Raw genomic sequence first — 18998 nt, 5'->3', positions numbered from 1 at the left:
CCTTTTTAACATAATATCATATAATTTATCAAAAATTAATTTTTAAATTTTTTACATTTATTTATACAAATTTAACAATTATAATTTTAAACAAAATTTTTTTAATTAATTTTTTATCTGCATATCATATGTACCATTATTCGAAAAACATGTTCCATGTTTCAACATTCAATCGCTAAGTAGAAATTTGTAAATTCAAAAAGGTATATCGATTAATTTTTCATTCCATGTGTTTTCTGCTCATTCAAATAAAAGAAAAATAATGAAAAAAAGTCAAAATTTGTAAATTGAAATAAGTAAAAAAAATATACAAGATAATAAAACTCGAAGAAGTGATTTAGGCGGTGAATGTGCTATTATGAGAAAAACGTTTTCACTCTTAAGACTTTTTCTCTCTTTTCAAGTGACTATTTTCCTTTCTTCTTCCTTCAAGTCTGTTCCTTTCTTAAGTTTCTTTCTTTTGTTTCTTTTTTAAGTTCCATTGGCCAAATTGAATCACAAGAGGTTGTTGAGGATTCGGTCTCCGCCGACCACCGCTCGAAGACTTTTCCTCTTCTGTGTTTTTTTCTCTCCCAAATCTAAGCCGCCATAAATCTTGGTTTTTTTCCACCTGAATCGCTTCAATGGTGGAAATGTTTGTTTCCACTAATCTTGCTTTTACATGTCGATCCCAACCAGTTTGAGAGAAAAAAAACGATCTCAAGTACGTTTCAAATCGTTTGAAAGAAAAAAAACGTAAGAGCGTACGACCCTTCGATCTTCGACGCGATTTTAACAACAATGAATACAACTTATAACTTGGGACGTAGAAGGAGAAAGAATAAACAAAATATAATGCAATAAATACAAATATATTGGGTAGCGTGGGGATATATTGGGTATCTAATATTGGTATCCTATCCTGTTGAATCATAACCCAGCTCCCCCCATATGATAAGAAATCATGTATTGGATAGGATAAAATGAGACAATATGATAAGCTAATCATATCCTATTGACCCAACAAACAAGAGATAAAAGTAGGATATGATAAGTTATCCTATCTTATCTTCTTTATCAGGTGCTCCAAACAGGTCCTTAATGTATTTTATAACCATCACACTAATTGTGTGTTGAATTATAGAATACATCTAATGAGGAGTGTTGTAAAATATTATAGATGACCTTTTACATGGTTCATAACATGTGATTTTTTATTTTTCATGACCTTTGATGTATTATACAACTATCATACTAATGGTGTGTTGAATTGCAATTATTCTCCTAATTATGTTTAGTGTCTTATATAAGGACTTATCTTAAATAAAAAAAATGGTACTCGGTGAATTCAGAATATAATAATATTTCTTTTTTTGTTGGTAAGCTAAAGGGTAGAGCCCCAGTAAAAACAAAAATTACAAAGAAACTAAACGAGAAAAAAAAAATAGAAGCTACATCAGCTAAAAATAAGTGCCTAACTCCAGACGGAGGAAAATGGTAGAAACAGAAGCCAACATCTTGAGGGTGATCAAAGGGATAGTTGGATAACTAGTCTGCATACACATTATTCAGCCATGCCCGAATGCGAGTTAGAAGATGAGACTCTCGGGCCGCATAACTAGGTTTAGTGAGCACCGTGATTGCATATAAAAAATCACTTTCTATGATTATTTGTCTATATCCTTTTTCTCAAGCTTGCTCCAGACTTTTAAGAATCCCCTTGAACTCTACTATGATGGCCAAACAGACACCATTGCCAAATGAGAAGCCACCACACCAATTACCAAAATTATCTGTAGCAATCCCACCACAAGCTGGAAAACCAGGATTACCCCTTGAAGCTCCATTTGAATTAAATTTGATCCATCCCTCAGGAGGGGATTGCCAAGCAATAAAAATATGATGCATAGTCCTTGTCAGGGAGCTAATATCTCCACGATGATAAACTTCTCCAACCTCTTTAATTTGATGGTGGATACTTTGGACTTTGTAATGATGGGAGGATGCAGGATGATTATGCATTATTTCATTTCTCCATTTTCAGAAAGTCCAGTAAGAAATCAAGAAAACCATATGCCAAGGAACCTGTAAAGTAACACAAAAATCATTTAAAAAATTAAGGGTTAGCCAGTTGTCCTCTTCTGCCTAGAAAAAACTACCCTGGTGATTAATAGAGACAATTTTTTTCCAAATATCTTTGACTTTTGGGCAATCCTTATAGCATGAAGGGTATTCTCAGTATGCCAACCACAAATTGGACAGGTTGAATCAACTACTCCCTAAGCAGCGCATTTGTGGTTGTAGGAAGTATTTTATGAAATAATTTTCATCCAAAAAATTGTATCTTCTGGGGGCCTATCCAATTTATTCCATATTTTTGTGTTTGCATCCTGGATTCTACCAATATCTGACAACAATTAGTATACTCCTTTAACTGAGGTATTAGGGTACCCAGAGAGACACCATTGGACACGTTCTTGACCATCCGATGGGTCTGGAGGCAGCAGCTCAAGAGCACATGCAAATGGTCTTTAGGTAATCAAGTCTGCAACAAATCCACATTCCAATGGCCAGCAGGGTTGATATAATCAACAATATGTTTTTCCACCTCACTATCCAACAATCTATTGTTGATATCTTCTATCCCAATAAGTGGTTTACCAAAAGGATTCCAGGCGTCTTTCCAAAATTTTATAATGGTTCCGTCACCAATTTTCCATTTTTATCAACTTCCAAACACAACAAAGGTTTACCTATAGCCGGGAATCACCCACCCTTTGGGTGAATAATTCCTCCTTTCTTCTACCACTATTGTATTTGGATCTAATTACTTGGACCCACAAAGCTTGAGTATTAGAAAAATTTGTCCAGACAAGTTTGGCAAGGAATGCATCATTCATCATGGTAAGGCTCTTTAAACCAAGGCCCCCTAAATCTTTTGGCTTTTTCATGGTATCCTAGTTGATTGGGTGGTGACGCCTTTGATCTAGACTACCTCATATAAAATCTCGCTGTAATCTCTCTACCTCATTACAAATTGTAATGGAAATTTTACCATGCTGCATGTGAAAATATGGAATAATGGAAAGAACTGACTACGATAATGTCACCCTACCAGCTTGGGATAGGGAGGTAGCTTTCCAAGATTCTAACCTCTCTGACTCTATCCACCACCTTGACATATGACTGTCTTGTGACCCGACCATGTTGCATCCAGGCACCAAGATATCCACCCATACTTCTCACCCAATATAATAATATTTCTTTACCTTCAAGAGCTTATACTTGTTCTTAATCTTATCCTTCCTTGATTTTCTTTCTACACTTCATATTCCTTTCTTTCATATTTTATTTATAACAATTTTTACTTATATTATGTTTATGAGGAAGGTTATACTTATAACCTATTTTTGTTTACAACCTTTTATAATCATATCTTAACCGTTGATTTCAGTCAATCAACGATTATTATTTTCGCAAATTAAACACATTAATTAATTATTAATTTGCAATAAATGATAACTGTTGATTGACGAAAATCAACGGTTATGATATGGTTGTAAAATGCTGTAAACAAAAATAGGTTGTAAGTATAACTTTTATCATTGTTTATAATTTATTTATATTTATAAATATTTAAATCATATAATTTTAATTTTTTAAAAAATGAAAATTTTGACGAGGAAAAAAATTTGGCCCGCGAGCTAGCCCTAATTCAGCCTGCTAAATTATAGGGCTTTGAGTGTTAGAGCTAAAAAAGCTCCATCACAAAAAAAACCTACTGGGATAAGGCCAAATATAGGGCTTTGCATACTGGCCTGCGGGCTTCAGCCTATTTTGACACCACTAAGTTTCACATTTTTTTATGTGTGTAGCAGATAATTTTATTTCATAAAACATAAGAGATATTAAACCCTTCAAATAAAATATGGTATTTTAAGCATACCTTTCAATTAATATATGCAAATATTAAACTGATTTTACCACAATTAATTATAATAAAACTGATCATGCACATAATTTATTATTAAAATATTTTTTTTATAACTAATCAAACCATGCCATAACTTTAACTTTCAATTTCTATATATACACTGTCTCATTTGTATATTTTTTTTAAAATATTCAATATTAACATAAATAAAAAAACAACATTTTGGTGATGATGTTTCGTTTGTCTCATTCAATTAAACAACACACACAAAATGCAGGTCCCAAATTTAAAACATTTATTTCAAAGCGTTACAAAAAATTGGTATCAGTAAATGCTTTCCATGTTTGAGTTTATTTTCAAATTTTACTCAAAGTAAAAATAAAAATAAAGTGTACTAAAAAACAATTAAACCTTTTTATTATTTTAATCAATAAACTATCTTCTTAAATCTGAGACCCAACTTTTATAATTCCCATTTTGCCCTCAACTGGCACAGACGATTCCGCTTCCCCGCTTCTATATATACACACACTGTCTGGCATTTTTCTTTTCACGTTATTTCTGTTTCTCTGTTTTCTTTTTTCTCTCTCTTAGGGTTAGGTTCTGTCGTTTTGTCTTTCTCTAGAAGCTTCGTTGTGCGTTTTGCTGTGTGTTCGTCAATGGCTCAACAAGAGGTTCAGAACGGTGGAGCTGAGAACGTGGCATCAAACGACGGATCCTCTGCTGCGTCGTTTTCTGCTTTGAAGCTGCGTCTGTTGGTGGAAGCTCCCAAGGCAAACGATGCCATTTCTTTCTACAAAGCTGCGTTTGGTGCGGAGGAGGTTAACCGTACCTTGCACCCAAAGCGCAAGGCTGAGCAAGAGCTTCCTCTTATTCTCTCAGCTGAACTGAAGCTCGGAGGCTTCTCCATTCTTGTCTCTGACTTCATCGGTGACTCCGTTGAAGAAGCGTGAGTTTCTTTTTACCCAATCTTTTGATAGATCTGTTAATATTTTTGTGTTTTTATTTTTTTATTTTATTTTTGTGACTGATTTTCTCTTATTTGTTATTTGAAAATAATGCTATGCGTAAATACTCTGCTCTTAGCATCTAATGTGCATTTGATAACTGTTTTAGCGAGAGTTGTTTTTCTCTTGTGATTCATGATTTTTGTTCTCTCAACTGTGTGTTTTGTTTTTATGCGTTTACTGTTAGCTATTATTTTATTTTATTATGTATTTTTTTAATATTTTTATTTTCGTTGTTTTTGTTGTGTTATAAGGTTGTACCGTTCTTGAGAACATATTTCTAATTTTAATAATTAAAAACAAAATATAATTACTTATTTTTTATTTGATTATTTCGAAATCTGTGTATATACTTTGTTTTAATAATAAAAAATTAATTATTTTTATTTCTATATTTTCTCTATTTATTTCAAATTTTGTGTTTTTTGTTTTTTATCAGCCTGAAGAATGGAGGAAACACTATTAGCATTTGTCTGGAGACAGAGAATGTGAGTGATGCAATTGCCAAGGCTGTGAGTGCTGGAGCCGTTGAAGAAGGTGAGATTATGGAAGGTGAGGGTGCGTGCTGTGGTGAGCGCGTGGGCAAGGTCAAGGACCCATATGGCTTTGTTTGGCTCATATGCTCCCCTGCCAAGAAGTGTGGTGATGTTGCAGAAGGAGCTGCATGATGTTGACCGTCCGATCTTGAAATCTGATTGCTGTTGTTGTTTCTAACTGGTTCCCATTTTCAGTTAATGTGGGTCCTGCTTATCAAGAAAATGGAAGATCTTAGTTGTTAGGTTTAATTAGATAATTGTGGAAGGGTTAGGTTAACTCAAGTTTTATGACTTTTATGACTGGTATGTATGGTGTCTATGGACTACTAAGTAATATCTGCTGTTATTTCAATATTGTTCTTGATATGGCCCTAAATCTTTTATATTCCTTTGCTTTTTTTTATTTTTTTTTGGTGGTAATATTTATATTGCTTTCTTAAACAAGGAGTGACCAAGACTTAAATGGTTTAATTCATATTAAATTGTGAATTAAGTTTAAGTTTAAACATAAATAAATATAAAATATACTAATTAATATTTTAGTTGTTGTGATTAATAGCTTAAAAAATGAAAATTTAAAAGGTTATTAATATTTTAAGGAGTCCCCAAGAGTTTAATAGTTTTAAACTGTAAGCATTTAATTTACATGAAATTATGAATTAAATGAGGTTAAATTTAATCAAATGTAAAATATAGTAATTAATATTTTGATGGTTGTGACTCGTCACTAATAACTTAAAAAATGAAAATTAAAGGTTATTATTTAAATATACCGGTGCTAAAATTTGAATTCGAATAAATTATAAGGATTTTTATTCCTTTTCCAAACATTTATTATGAACTATTTTCAATAACTTTTTAATCATTTATTTTCAACAGAGGTCTAAAATTTTATTTTCAATTACTTTTTACTATATTAAATCACCTAAACTTTTTTATTTTTTTGGTAAATAAATCACCTAAACTTTTAAGTGTACGTAATATTTACAAATTTTTTCTAATTAACTCTGGAGAGTAAAAAATAAAAAAATGTACTCTATGAAATACATAGATAAATTTGTAAAAAATGGATTTAAAGTTTTTAAAGTTATTTTAGTTAATTTTATTTAATATTCATTAAAATATACGAAAAAAAGTGTGTGGGATCCATGTAGACTCATGTGAAGAGGAGAGAGAAAAAAAATAGAACACAAATTTTTTTTTGCATATTTTGATAAATATTAGATAAAATTATGTAAAATAATTTTAAAAACTTTAAACCTATAAAAAATTATAAATATATGCTTCCGTAATCAACTATACTTTATGGGCTTGTTTGGAGCTCTGATAAAGAAGATAAGATAGGATAACTTATCATATCTTATTTTTGGTGAGTCAATAAGATATGATTAACTTATCCTATTGTCTCATCTTATCCTATCCAATACATGATTTCTTATCCTATAAGGGGAGCTGAGTTAGTATTCAATAGAATAGGATACCAATATTGGATACTCAATATATCTCCACGCTACCCAATATATCTCAACGCTACCCAATATATTTGTATTTATTGCATTATATTTTCTTTTTTTTTTCCTTTCTCTTTTTACATAATCTTATCAGATTGCTAATCAGGTGTTAATCAAACACATCACATGATATAGGCTTATCAGTCTCATATCATATCCTACTCTTATCAACTCTATATCATATCTTACTTTTATCCTATCATATCCACCAAACGAGTGAGTAAGTTACAAACAACTATACTTTATAAGTAATTCAATGTGGGTATGTTTTTTCTTTTGTTTTTGAATATGTATTGAAGTTTCAGCATTGAGAAGGGTTCAAATTGCAGTTGCGACAAGTGTCCTTTGTAGTGGGATACAGAGAAACACAACTTTTTAGGGAGGAGTTTTTAGTTGGCCGTACCAAGCATATTGCTGAGAAGCGATGGTAGTATGCTATTGTATTTGTGGCATTGTTAGGCTGTTAGCGAAGGAAAACGTGTCATCTGTAATGTTATTTTTGTTTCATATATTTGTATGTTAAGAAACAGTTCTTTTTTTAAAATAAAATAAATTAATTTTTTTAAAATGTTATTTTTAAAATTTTAGAATAAATTATTCCAAACATCCTGATTATTGTAAAAATTCTTATAGCATATCCTAACTTGAGGTTTTCCAACTGTAAAGATTATTTTGAACAAACAATTTTTTTTTTATTTTAAAAAAAGACAAATGAACAGAGAGAAGCAAAGAAAAATGGAGACGTAAACCGGAAAAATGGTGTGATAGAACAAAGAAAATATAAAAGAATATTAATCTGTTATCATGAAAATAACTATGACAGATTCACATAAATATGAACACCGTTAGTCGGGGGAAGGAAAAGTCCCCTTTAGCTCATTCCCAAAAACGAAAATGACAAATAAAGTGATGCATCCAACATACCTCTAATTGAAGAAGTATAGGTTGAATTTGATTTTTATTTTCACCCTATCACCAAACTCGTAAATTATAGGCCTAATTACAGTAACAGCAAAAAGGTAAACTTATAGAGAAAAGAAAAGAAAGTTTACAATTTACCAAAAAAGAAAAGAAAAGAAAAGAAAAGAGAGTTTACGAAGTAGAAGGTTATAGAATAAATGTTGTGAGATCAAAATTCTCGCCATAGATGAAGTGAAATCGAGAGAAAATGTAACATTAAGGGAGAGAGAGAGAGAGGAGAGGAAGAATAGTAGGAAGAAAGGACGAAGAATATGGAAAATAACCTGCCTCTTTCATTTAGCAATTAAGGTTTATATGAGACACGATGAAGCTCAAAATTAGAAACAAGCAATAAAAAATAAATACAAAAGTTAACCTAATGAAAATCAATTAATAAAGTAAGGGGAATATATATGTTATGTAACAGGAAAATAAATGACTTTCCTGCACAAACAGATTTTAGTGGGCCCTACCATAAAAAAAAATGTTTACACACTTAGGGTGTGCATGACAATCTTTCCGGGATCAATTCTTTTTTAATTTCTGTTCCCGAGAACAGAAATGAATAGGAAACTCGTTTGGTAAAATCGGTTTATTTTTTTGTTCCCGGGATGAACCGGTTTAATTTGTGTGTTGAAGAACAGAAAAAAGAATCAATTTTTTTTTGTTCCCGGGCACAAAATGAGAAACACTTATCTCTCTCAATCACTCTCCACCTCTACCATCACCACCATCATCCCGACACGACTGTCGCCACCATCGTCGCCGCCGCCATTGTACCACTAGTGTCGTCGTCACCACCACGATGCCACCACCACCTCCACCCATCACTATCACCATGCCACTGTCACCACCACCACAACTACCACTGTTGTCACCACCACCACCACTATAACTGCCACCGCCACCGCCACTGCCACCATCACCACTACCGCCATCAACCACCACCACCAACATCACAACCACTGCCGTCACTGCCACCATCGCCATCACACGCCACTGCCACCACCCCCATCGCCATTACTACCACCACCACCACCACCACTGTCACCAACCACCACTACCATCACCACCATTGTCACCAACCACCACTACCATTGTCGCAACCACTACCGTCACCACCACCGTCGTCGTCGTCGCCGCCACCAACCACCACCATCATCACAGCCATTACTGTCACCACCACTATCATCGCCACCATTACACCAACGCCACCACTACCATCACCACGTCATCGCCACCACCGCCACCACCACCACCACCACCACCACCACCACCACTGTCACCTACCACCACCACAGCAACCACTGCCACCACCACCACCATGATGCCTTCATACCCACCACCACCACCATGCCACTGCTACCATTGTTGCCGCCACAACCACCATACTCACCACCATTGTCGCAGCCACTGCCGTCACCTCCACTACCACCGCCGCTGCCACCATTACTACCGCCATCGTCGCAGCCACTGCTGTCACAACCACCATCACTATCTTCTCCACGTCACTGCCACCACCACTACTGTACCGCGGCCGCCGCCACCACAACCACACGATATGGAAAGAAAAGTGATGATCCAAATTTTTTTTATATTTAATAGGAATTATTTTTTATTATATTATTTATTGTGTTATCAAACACAATTCTCATTCTCGGAATAAAAATAGAACATGTTATCAAACATATTTTTTTTTATCATAAACTGTTCTAAGGCACAGAAATAAAAAAGAATTGTTTCTTTTCAGAAACAGTGATCGAAAATAGAATGGTTGTCATGCACACCCTTATCGATGAGTGAGTAGAAAATTTGTTCTCTATCATGTTACATAACTTATGTATTTCCCATAAGGTAATTATGAAAATAAAACTGCAATATGATCTTTGAATTCTAGGCTTCTTATCTTTAGTTACTGCATCACAAAATCAACTCATCTTTTTAGGTTATTTGATCTTATTCTTAGACCGAGGTGCAGCTCGTTCATCAAGGTGATTTGGGCTGGTTTGGCCCATAACATTGCCCCTCCCTTCTAGAAGATTCTTGTCCTTGAGAATTGAGCCAAGAGTGGTCGCTGGACCAATCACATGCAAAGTGGAGGATGAAGACTTCAACAACATAGGATCAAAGAGAGAAAACACACTCTTACTAGCCTTCACAATATTTTTCCAAAATTCCTTGTCCATGACAACATCTTCAATTAACTTCCCATCCCTTGACCTTGCATACTTACTAGCCTTCCATTCTTCGAAATTAAACATTCTTCTCAATGTAAGCTTGTTCGTTCTCACTGAGGCATGTCAAAGTCAAGTAAGATGTTGCAAAAGGAGTCATAGCGGGTCTAATTAAATCTTTACCTTTGATCTCCTTTTGCAGAATGGAAATGAGAGAAGTTCTAGAATAAATAAATGTTGTAATTTTTCTTCCTTTCTGATTAGTGTCTTGATGAACTGATATTTTCTTCCTAAAATCCTCCATCAAGTCAATGCAGTGGGCTGCACAAGGTGTCCAATACAACTTTTTTTCTTTTTGCCATCAAGATCTCTCCGGCAGCTTTGTAATTTGTTGCATTATCCGTCACAACCTGTACAACATTTTCTTCACAACCTCCTCAACAACTTCATCAATCATCTTAAATATTTTATCAGCTGTTTTGGTAATGTGAGATGCATCAATGGACTTGAGAAAAACAATACCCATAGGGCTATTTACGCAAAAATTTATAATGGTCCTCCTTCTTTTATCCGTCCACCCGTCGGTCATTATTGTGCATCCTACTCTCTTCCATTCAACCTTGTATTCTTCAATTAAATCCATTGTCATATCATATTTTATCTTCAAAAATTTGACTCTAGCCTCATGATATGATGGTGGCTTAAAGCCTGGACCATGCCTTGAAATAAATTCACACATCTTAAGGAATTCCTCACCCTTTAAAACATTGAACGATATGGCATTGTTGTATAAAAATGTACATATGTCAAGGCTTGCTGCTTCTCTAACATTCTTATTGAATATGGCATTGATGGTTGTTTGAGTTATTGACCAACTTTTCTTGAAAATATCTCGGGGACTATTATCAACTTCAACCCTTTTTCTTTTTTCCACTCCACTAGAATCTTCTTCTTCTTCTTGTAAAGAAAATCTAGACTTCTTTAATGATTTTTCTTGCAAACTATATACAATTAACAACATTTCCTTTCTCACTTCATCAGGAACGGATACACATGGTGCACACTCCTTTTGTGTACATGCCAAGTGATGCTTCAGCCGATAAACCCCAAACATTTCACTTTTACAATAATTGCATATAATTTTGTTTGGATTCTTTTCACTCTGAGAGCCATGTTTTCATCCGATATCTGATCTATTTCCTGGAGCATTCCTAGGTAATATTTTTCTTCTAATAAAAGGTTCTAATATAAAGAACCTTGGGATACACCACCCTAAAACTAGCTCAAGGGGCGGGAGTGCCCAAGACCTTATAAAGACCATATTAGTTGCCCATCCAATCAATGTGGGACTATATATCTCAACACGCCCCCTCACACAAGAGCCTCTTTAGGCTAGAAGCGTAGAAATTGCACAGGCCCATTTTTGGTTTACCTTTTTGTGCTTTTTTTTTATTTTAATTTCACTTTTTAAAGTAGGGGACGGTGATGCTCTGATACCATATAAAGAACCTTGGGATACACCGCCCCAAAAGCTAGCTCAAGGGGTGGGAGTGCCCAAGGCCTTATAAAGGCCATATTAATTGCTCATCCAATCAATGTGGGACTATATATCTCAACAGCACCAGCCCCAGGAGAAGGACAACTGCCACCACTTGAAGCCATACTAAATAGGAAATATCAGAAGAAAAAAAACAATATAAAGGTTAATAACAAATTATATACATAAGAATCAATTGATGGTAGACTATGTTCGATTGCTACCCAAACAAATAAAATGTTGTGCACATGGACAATTATGCAAAGTGCCAGAGTAGTTCAAATAAACAAACCCAGAACGAGTTGGAGAACCTCCCTGTCAGATATTGTTTTTATTGGGAACATTACATTATGATTGAAATAATTTCTTCTAGTTATACTGATTATGTATCTCTTCCTATGAGCAATATTATTTAAAAATCGGAATATGTAAATTTGGTGCATCCTGTAAATTCCATCATGCTAAAATTGTTTTTGAACTGTGATGTTTAGTATATGTGATCAATATGAATTCATAAAGCTGAAATATGTGAAACAAATTTCCCATTTAACAAAAAATATAACTCTGTTCAATGGACCCAACTTACTACTTAACTATTACTTCTAGCTAAGTTTGACAGTTCAGCCTATGTTCTTCTAACTGTGAATTCAATAATGTTTTTAAATCAACCAAAATATTGGTTTATAAAAGAGTAAAATGAAATATATATATATATATATATATATATATATATATATATATATATAAAAATCAATTCATGTTGTTGCACCCAAGTACGCACCAAGAAAAGACCATATCTAGCTAGTTGCAGAATGTCTGGTCAAAGTATAAGTGTTCATAAGTCTACCATTTATTTCTCTTCCAATACATCTGATGCAACTGCAAATGCAATTTCTGCGCTCTCTGGGTTCAAAAGAGTCAGTAGCATTGGTAAATATCTGGGCTCTTTTATCAGGCAAGGGCGAAATTTGAAATCAAATTATGCTGATCTAATGGATCGAGTTCGTAAGAAACTTGATGGATGGAAGCATCAAAGTTTATCTTTTGCGGGGAGAGTCACTCTGGCTAAATCAGTGATTGGTGTTATTCCCTCTTTTCATATGCAGAATGGTCTTCTTCTCACTTCTGTGTGTGATGAGATTGAACAGCTTCAACGGAACTTCATTTGGGGTATTAATAAAGCTCATTTAGTGGCTTGGGACACAATGTATAAGCCGAAGGAAATGGTTGGTCTTGGTATTATCAGATTGCGTACTCAAAATGAGGCTTATATTCATAAGTTGGCTTGGAAAATCTTAACTGACAAGGAGGAACTTTGGGTTAAGATTTTGAGAGCCAAGTATGGCAGAGGTAAAGATTTGAGGCGTGAGATAAGCTCTAAGCCTTATGATTCTAAACTTTGGCGGGACCTTTCTAAATGTTGGAACAATTTTTTAGCCGGTCTTCGATGGGAGGTGGGTGATGGAGAGACTATTAAATTCTGGGCGGATAATTGGTTGAATCTGGATGATAATCTTTGTAATTTAGCTCCTAATCACATTCCTGATCTGGAATTGCATAGAACCATTGCTGAGATCTTTCAGCATGGTACCTGGGATGTTCGATATTTGAAGCAATTCTTAAATGATGAGCTAATCTCTAAGGTGTTTTGCGTTCCTGTTGCTTTGGAAGATAATACTGAGGATAAGTTAGTTTGGTGTCAGAATCATGTGTCCTCTTCCTTAGTTAAGGTTGCCTACTTGAACTTGATGAATTTTAACCATGCTCAAAGGAATGTTCCCTGGAAGAAGATTTGGGACTGGAAGGGTCCAGAAAGAATCAAGACTATGATGTGGCTGGCTTTTCTTAATAAGCTTCCAGTTAGGAGTCGTACATGCAAATGGAATGGGGGTCCTAATTTTTGCATTAACTGTCCAAACAGTGAAGAAACTCGTATTCATGTCCTTAGAGATTGTTCTCAAGCCAAAAGATTGTGGATAGATTGGTTTGGTAGAAGGGTCCCCAACGATTTCTTCACATTTGACCTACAGCCTTGGCTCATCAAAAATGTGAGTAAGGGTTGGAATTATCAAATTCATGTTGATTGGAGAGATGTTTTCTATACTACTTGCTGGAATCTTTGGAATTGGCGTAATCATCATATTCATGATGATAGTTTCCGAAGGCCAAGCAATGATAAGCGTGTCATTTCTGATTTTATTGCGCATTTAATTGAAGCTAGAGGTAAGAATAGAAGCATTCTTGGCATCTTCCCTAATGCCCATCAGCCTACTAAATGGTATCGTCCTGAACCTGGTCGGTTGAAGATTAACACAGATGGTGCTTCTTCCTTATCTAGGCAGCATGCTAGCTGTGGAGGCCTTGCTAGAGATCACAATGGTGCTTTTCTGGGTGGCTTCTCTTTCAGATTAGGTTTCTGTAATCCTCTTGATGCAGAACTCTGGGGTATCCTCAAAGGCTTAGAGCTGGCCTGGGGTACTGGTGCTAGGAGAGTGGAGTTGGAATGTGACTCAGAAATTGCTCTTAGCACTATCCAAGAAGGGAGCAATAATCACAGAAACTCTCAGGTTGTTTCCCGTATTCACAAATGGCTTGCTGAAGATTGGGATGTTCGTTGGGTCCACACTTTTTGAGAAAATAACAGATGTGCTCACTGGTTTGCTTCTAGGCATTTTGAGGATGATAATAATCTTATTGTTTATCATTCTCCTCCTTCTCCTTTGTTAGAGCTCCTTCTTCAGGATGCTTCTGTAGATCTTTTAAGTCCTCGCGTCGTGTAATTTTTGTTTTGTTTGGGGCTTTTGCCCCTCTTTATTACAAAAAAAAAAATATAGTCAAATCAAAAGTTAAACAAGCAAGGATATATACATGGGCAGTGGGTCCACTCATTTACATTAGACTACTTGAACATGTGAAGCAAACAAGGATATAATATAAGGATTGACTGATCTAGCTTACATACGACAATTTTTTTGTATTTCCACAACTTTATCAAAAAAGGTGGTCAACATAATAAGGAATGAATGCTCTCACGGTCTCACAATTTTTTTTTTCTTAATGGGGGTAAAAACATATCCTACATTTAGCTATCAGGTATCTGCTCTTGTATACAAATTTAAGCTTCAAAGAATGCTCATTTGGAACATAGTGAGCAACAAAAGGTGAATGAGAGAGATAGAGCACTATATTTTCATCTACACAATAAAAGTGACAAGAAACATTGTAAAGATACACCACCTCAAAAGCTAGCTCAAGAGGTGGGAGTGCCCAAGGCCTTATAAACTCCACATTAGTTGCACATACAACCAATGTGGGACTATATATCTCAACACGCCCCCTTACACGAGAGCGGAGTGCCCAAGGCCTTATAAACTCCACATTAGTTGCACATACAACCAATGTGGGACTATATATCTCAACACGCCCCCTTACATGAGAGCCCTTTGGGCTTGAAGCGTGGACAATGCAACAGGCTCAGCCTACCTGTGCTAAGAAACTCCACAAGAGAAAGTGGGGGACGACGAGGCTCTGATACCATGTAAAAAACCTTGGGATACACCATCCCAAAAGCTAGCTCAAAGGGTGGGAGTGCCCAAGGCCTTATAAAGGCCACATTAGTTGCCCACACAATCAATGTGAGACTATATATCTCAACACGCCCCCTCACGCAAGAGCCCTTATAGTCCCACATTGATTGTGTGGGCAACTAATGTGGCCTTTATAAGGTCTTGGGCACTCCTACCCTTTGAGCTAGCTTTTGGGGTGGTGTATCCTAAGGTTCTTTACAAATATACCCACAAATCACAACCGTGTTCCACTAAATCTAACCCAACAATTGCATCTTCCAGCTCCTTCGCAGCATTGCCTAGAATGATTTTCTTGTTTCTCAAAAGCTGCGAGGGTTTTTTCTTTCAGCTAGAAAAAGATATCAAGATACTGTGCATATGATTTGGGAAAAACAAAAATTGGGTTTTTTTAATTGTTTTTTGTAAAAAAAAAATTAATTTTTTGTTTTAAGTAAAAGTGGTCAAAACGGTAAAAAAAGTAAGTTTTTACCGTTTTTATGCAGTGTTTTTATCAGTTTTTACCAAGGACTATTTTTACTTGCGTTTGAACATGCGCCACTCTGTAAAAACGTAAGTTTTTACGTTTTTACACTAATTTTTGACAACAATATTTGTTGTTATAGGGGATGGACCCGTAGGCAATTGTAGCCCAGTCTGATTGTCTGAAACTGAGAAACACATCAGACACAACGAAACAACATCTTGGGCTACTCGCTTGTGGAACTTAGCTAGAGAGTGAAGGAAAGGTGAAGGGGAATTTCTTAGAATTAAGAGAAAAGAATAAGAGAGGAGAGAAATTTAGGAAGAAAGAATTGCGATCAAACATCCAATGACTTTTATTGATCTTTTCCAGGATTTTTATAGTAAAACAAATAAAAACCTAATGGCTAAGGAATGCCAGCTACTAACTAACTACTAGAAATAAAAATAACAAATTGAAGATAAGGATAACTTAAGGATTATTCCTATCTGCAAGTAACTAACAAACTGATAATTGCATAATTATTAAATAAGAAAAGTAAAGACTCCTAGCTAATAAAGCTTTAAACATAATCTCGGAGTGCATGCGAATTTGGTGGTAACCAGATCGGAGATCAAGTTTGGAGAAAATTGTTACCCCGTGAAGTTCGTCCAACAATTCATCTACGGTTGGTATAGGAAATTGATCTTTGACAGTGATTGCATTTAAGGCCCTGTAATCCACACAAAATCGCCAAGTACCGTCTTTCTTCTTCACCAGTAGGACAAGAGAACTGAATGGGGATTGGCTAGGGCGAATGATTCCTGCTGATAGCATTTCATGACATAATTTTTCAATTTCGCTCTTTTGGAAATGTGGGTAGCGGTAGGGTCTAACTTGGATAGGTTTTGTGTTAGGGAGTAAATTGATGTGGTGGTTATATGGACGGTGTGGTGGTAAGGTGTTGGGAATGGTAAACACATCATTGTAGGTGGAGAGTAATTTTTGGATGTCTACAATATGGTGGGGTTCCGTGTCATGTGTTTGTGGGGTATTGGGTGGGGCAGAGTGAGGACGGTTGAAACACATGAGGCATGAAGTGTATGCATCCGTGACCATAAGTTTATTCAATTTTGCAGATGATATAAGGATTGGGTTGTCAGGACGGTGTCCCTGAAGTTGAATGTTGTTGCCCTGGTGGTCAAAGGTCATGAGTAATTGGCTATAATCAGTAAGAATTGGTCCTAAGGTGCTGAGCCATTGAACTCCTAGGACAATATCTGCACCCTTTAGCTCCAAAGCGTATAACTCCACCGAAAATGAATGAGACTGCATCACTAGAGGTACCTCCTTGCAATATGCCCGACATTGAAGTCCCTCACCATTGCCTACCTGCACAATAAATGGCTCTAAAGTCTGCAAAACCAATCCCAAATAAGTAGCCATTTTATGCGTGATAAAATTATGAGTGCTGCCTCCGTCGATTAAAACCTGAACTTGTTTGCCAAATATCGTTCCTGTTAAACGAAAGGATCGTGGAGAATAATGGCCAAATAAGGCGTTCAAACTGATCTCAGAAAAGGAATTAGGAATCTTATCTGTAATTGGAGATTCTGTTTGTTCTTCAGAGTCAGACGGGGGTGGATCATCTTCTATGCCATCAAAATAGAGCAAGGTGGCTTTCCCTTTGCATTTGTGGCCAAACACGTATTTTTCATCACAACTGTAGCAAAGCCCCTTTTCCCTTTTACGTTGCATTTCTTCTGGTGAAAGTCGTTTAATAGGAAGTTGGGATGTTGTGGATGGATATTTGGTGGTGTTTGATTGATTGGCTGATGTATTTGGTGTGAACGGTGGACGTGGTGTCCACTGTCGTTGGGCTTTGTACCCTGTATTTGAGTCTGTGTGCTGGTCCTCATATAATTTTGCCAGTGAGAATGCAGCATGGATATCTTGAGGGCGTTGAATTAGTACTTGGCTCCTAATGTTCGGTTTGAGACCGGCTACAAATAGTGCTCTTTTGAGTGTAGGAGAAAGGCCTGGTACTCTGCTAGCTATGACTTCAAAACTAGCTTGGAACTCACTAACCGTGGTTTGTTGTCGAAGGTTGGCAAGGCATACTGCCGGATCTTCAAACTCCGACGGTCCAAAACGCCTTTGCGCCGCCACCACGAACGCTGGCCAATTGGGAATAAGCCCATCATTAAAAAGTCCTTGGAACCAAGAATTCGCTGGTTTGTCAAGGTTGAAAGATGCAATTAACACACGTTCTGCCTCTGGTATCTGATAGAATTCAAAATATCTATTGGCATGAAAAATCCAATCAATGGGATCGCCGTCTGCAAACCTCGGAAAAGTGATTTTCGTTGGTTGTGTGCGATTAATGCCTGTGTTATTCGGCTGAGATTTGTAGGGACCTGAGCCGAGAACTCCGGATCCGTTGGACTGATTTTCGAGAATTCGATTGATGTCCTGCCGGAGTATCGCAAAATGTTGATTCTGCTGTGTTTGCGATTGCAGTAATTGTGCTTGCGAGTCCTGTAATGCTAATTGTTGTTGTTCACCTACGAGTTCTGCTGCCTCGAGTTGTTTTTCCAGCGTTTCTATGCGCTGAGTCATTTCACGCATGCGTGTGTTCTCCGCCATGTGGGAGGGAGATCAGATGAAAGCACCAATGAAGGGGAATTTCTTAGAATTAAGAGAAAAGAATAAGAGAGGAGAGAAATTTAGGAAGAAAGAATTGCGATCAAACATCCAATGACTTTTATTGATCTTTTCCAGGATTTTTATAGTAAAACAAATAACAACCTAATGGCTAAGGAATGCCAGCTACTAACTAACTACTGGAAATAAAAATAACAAATTGAATATAAGGATAACTTAAGGATTATTCCTATCTGCAACTAACTAACAATTGATAATTGCATAATTATTAAATAAGAAAAGTAAAGACTCCTAGCTAATAAAGCTTTAAACATAATCTTGGAGATGGGTTGGTGGCTTTGTCATGCGTTTGGGCCTCTCATTATCTGGGCCTGCTACAAAAGGCCTACCGAAGATTCTCCATGAAGAATGACTTTGGAATCCTGATAATCAACACTCATGGTTAGATGTGCATAATGACTTAAAATATATCCCAATGTAGATAGCCATTGAATTCCTAGTACAACATCATCCCCCTTTAAGTTTAACACATAAATCCATTGGGAATGTGTTTGACTGGAGTGTGATGGACATTGTATGACACAGGGCAAAACGGACCAAGTCATCCTCGTTGCCCACAAATACTTTGAATAGAGAAATAGAGCTTTAGGTGGGATGCCATCATTTCAGT

The 18998-nt window shown here is 36.1% G+C and overlaps 2 protein-coding genes across 2 annotated transcripts; one reads left to right on the top strand and one right to left on the bottom strand.

Annotated features, from left to right (window-relative positions):
• The first annotated feature begins 4495 nt into the window (after positions 1–4495).
• LOC133296158 (uncharacterized protein At5g48480) lies at positions 4496–5819 on the top strand. The gene is made up of 2 exons (XM_061495106.1): positions 4496–4862; positions 5360–5819. The coding sequence occupies exons 1-2, from the start codon at positions 4573–4575 to the stop codon at positions 5586–5588; spliced, it is 519 nt and encodes a 172-aa protein (XP_061351090.1). The 5' UTR covers positions 4496–4572; the 3' UTR covers positions 5589–5819.
• Positions 5820–16183: 10364 nt separating this feature from the next.
• LOC133296155 (uncharacterized) lies at positions 16184–18310 on the bottom strand. Its single transcript, XM_061495104.1, has one exon. The coding sequence runs from the start codon at positions 18308–18310 to the stop codon at positions 16184–16186; it is 2127 nt and encodes a 708-aa protein (XP_061351088.1).
• Between the last annotated feature and the right edge of the window lie 688 nt (positions 18311–18998).

This window comes from Gastrolobium bilobum, unplaced genomic scaffold (assembly GCF_033153095.1).
Source record: "Gastrolobium bilobum isolate Gb01-03AN ecotype WA unplaced genomic scaffold, APGP_CSIRO_Gbil_v1 utg8217, whole genome shotgun sequence".
In the NCBI taxonomy this organism is placed as follows: Eukaryota; Viridiplantae; Streptophyta; class Magnoliopsida; order Fabales; family Fabaceae; genus Gastrolobium; species Gastrolobium bilobum.
Note: the sequence above shows the minus strand (reverse complement) of the source record. Positions and strands in the feature narration are given on the sequence as shown.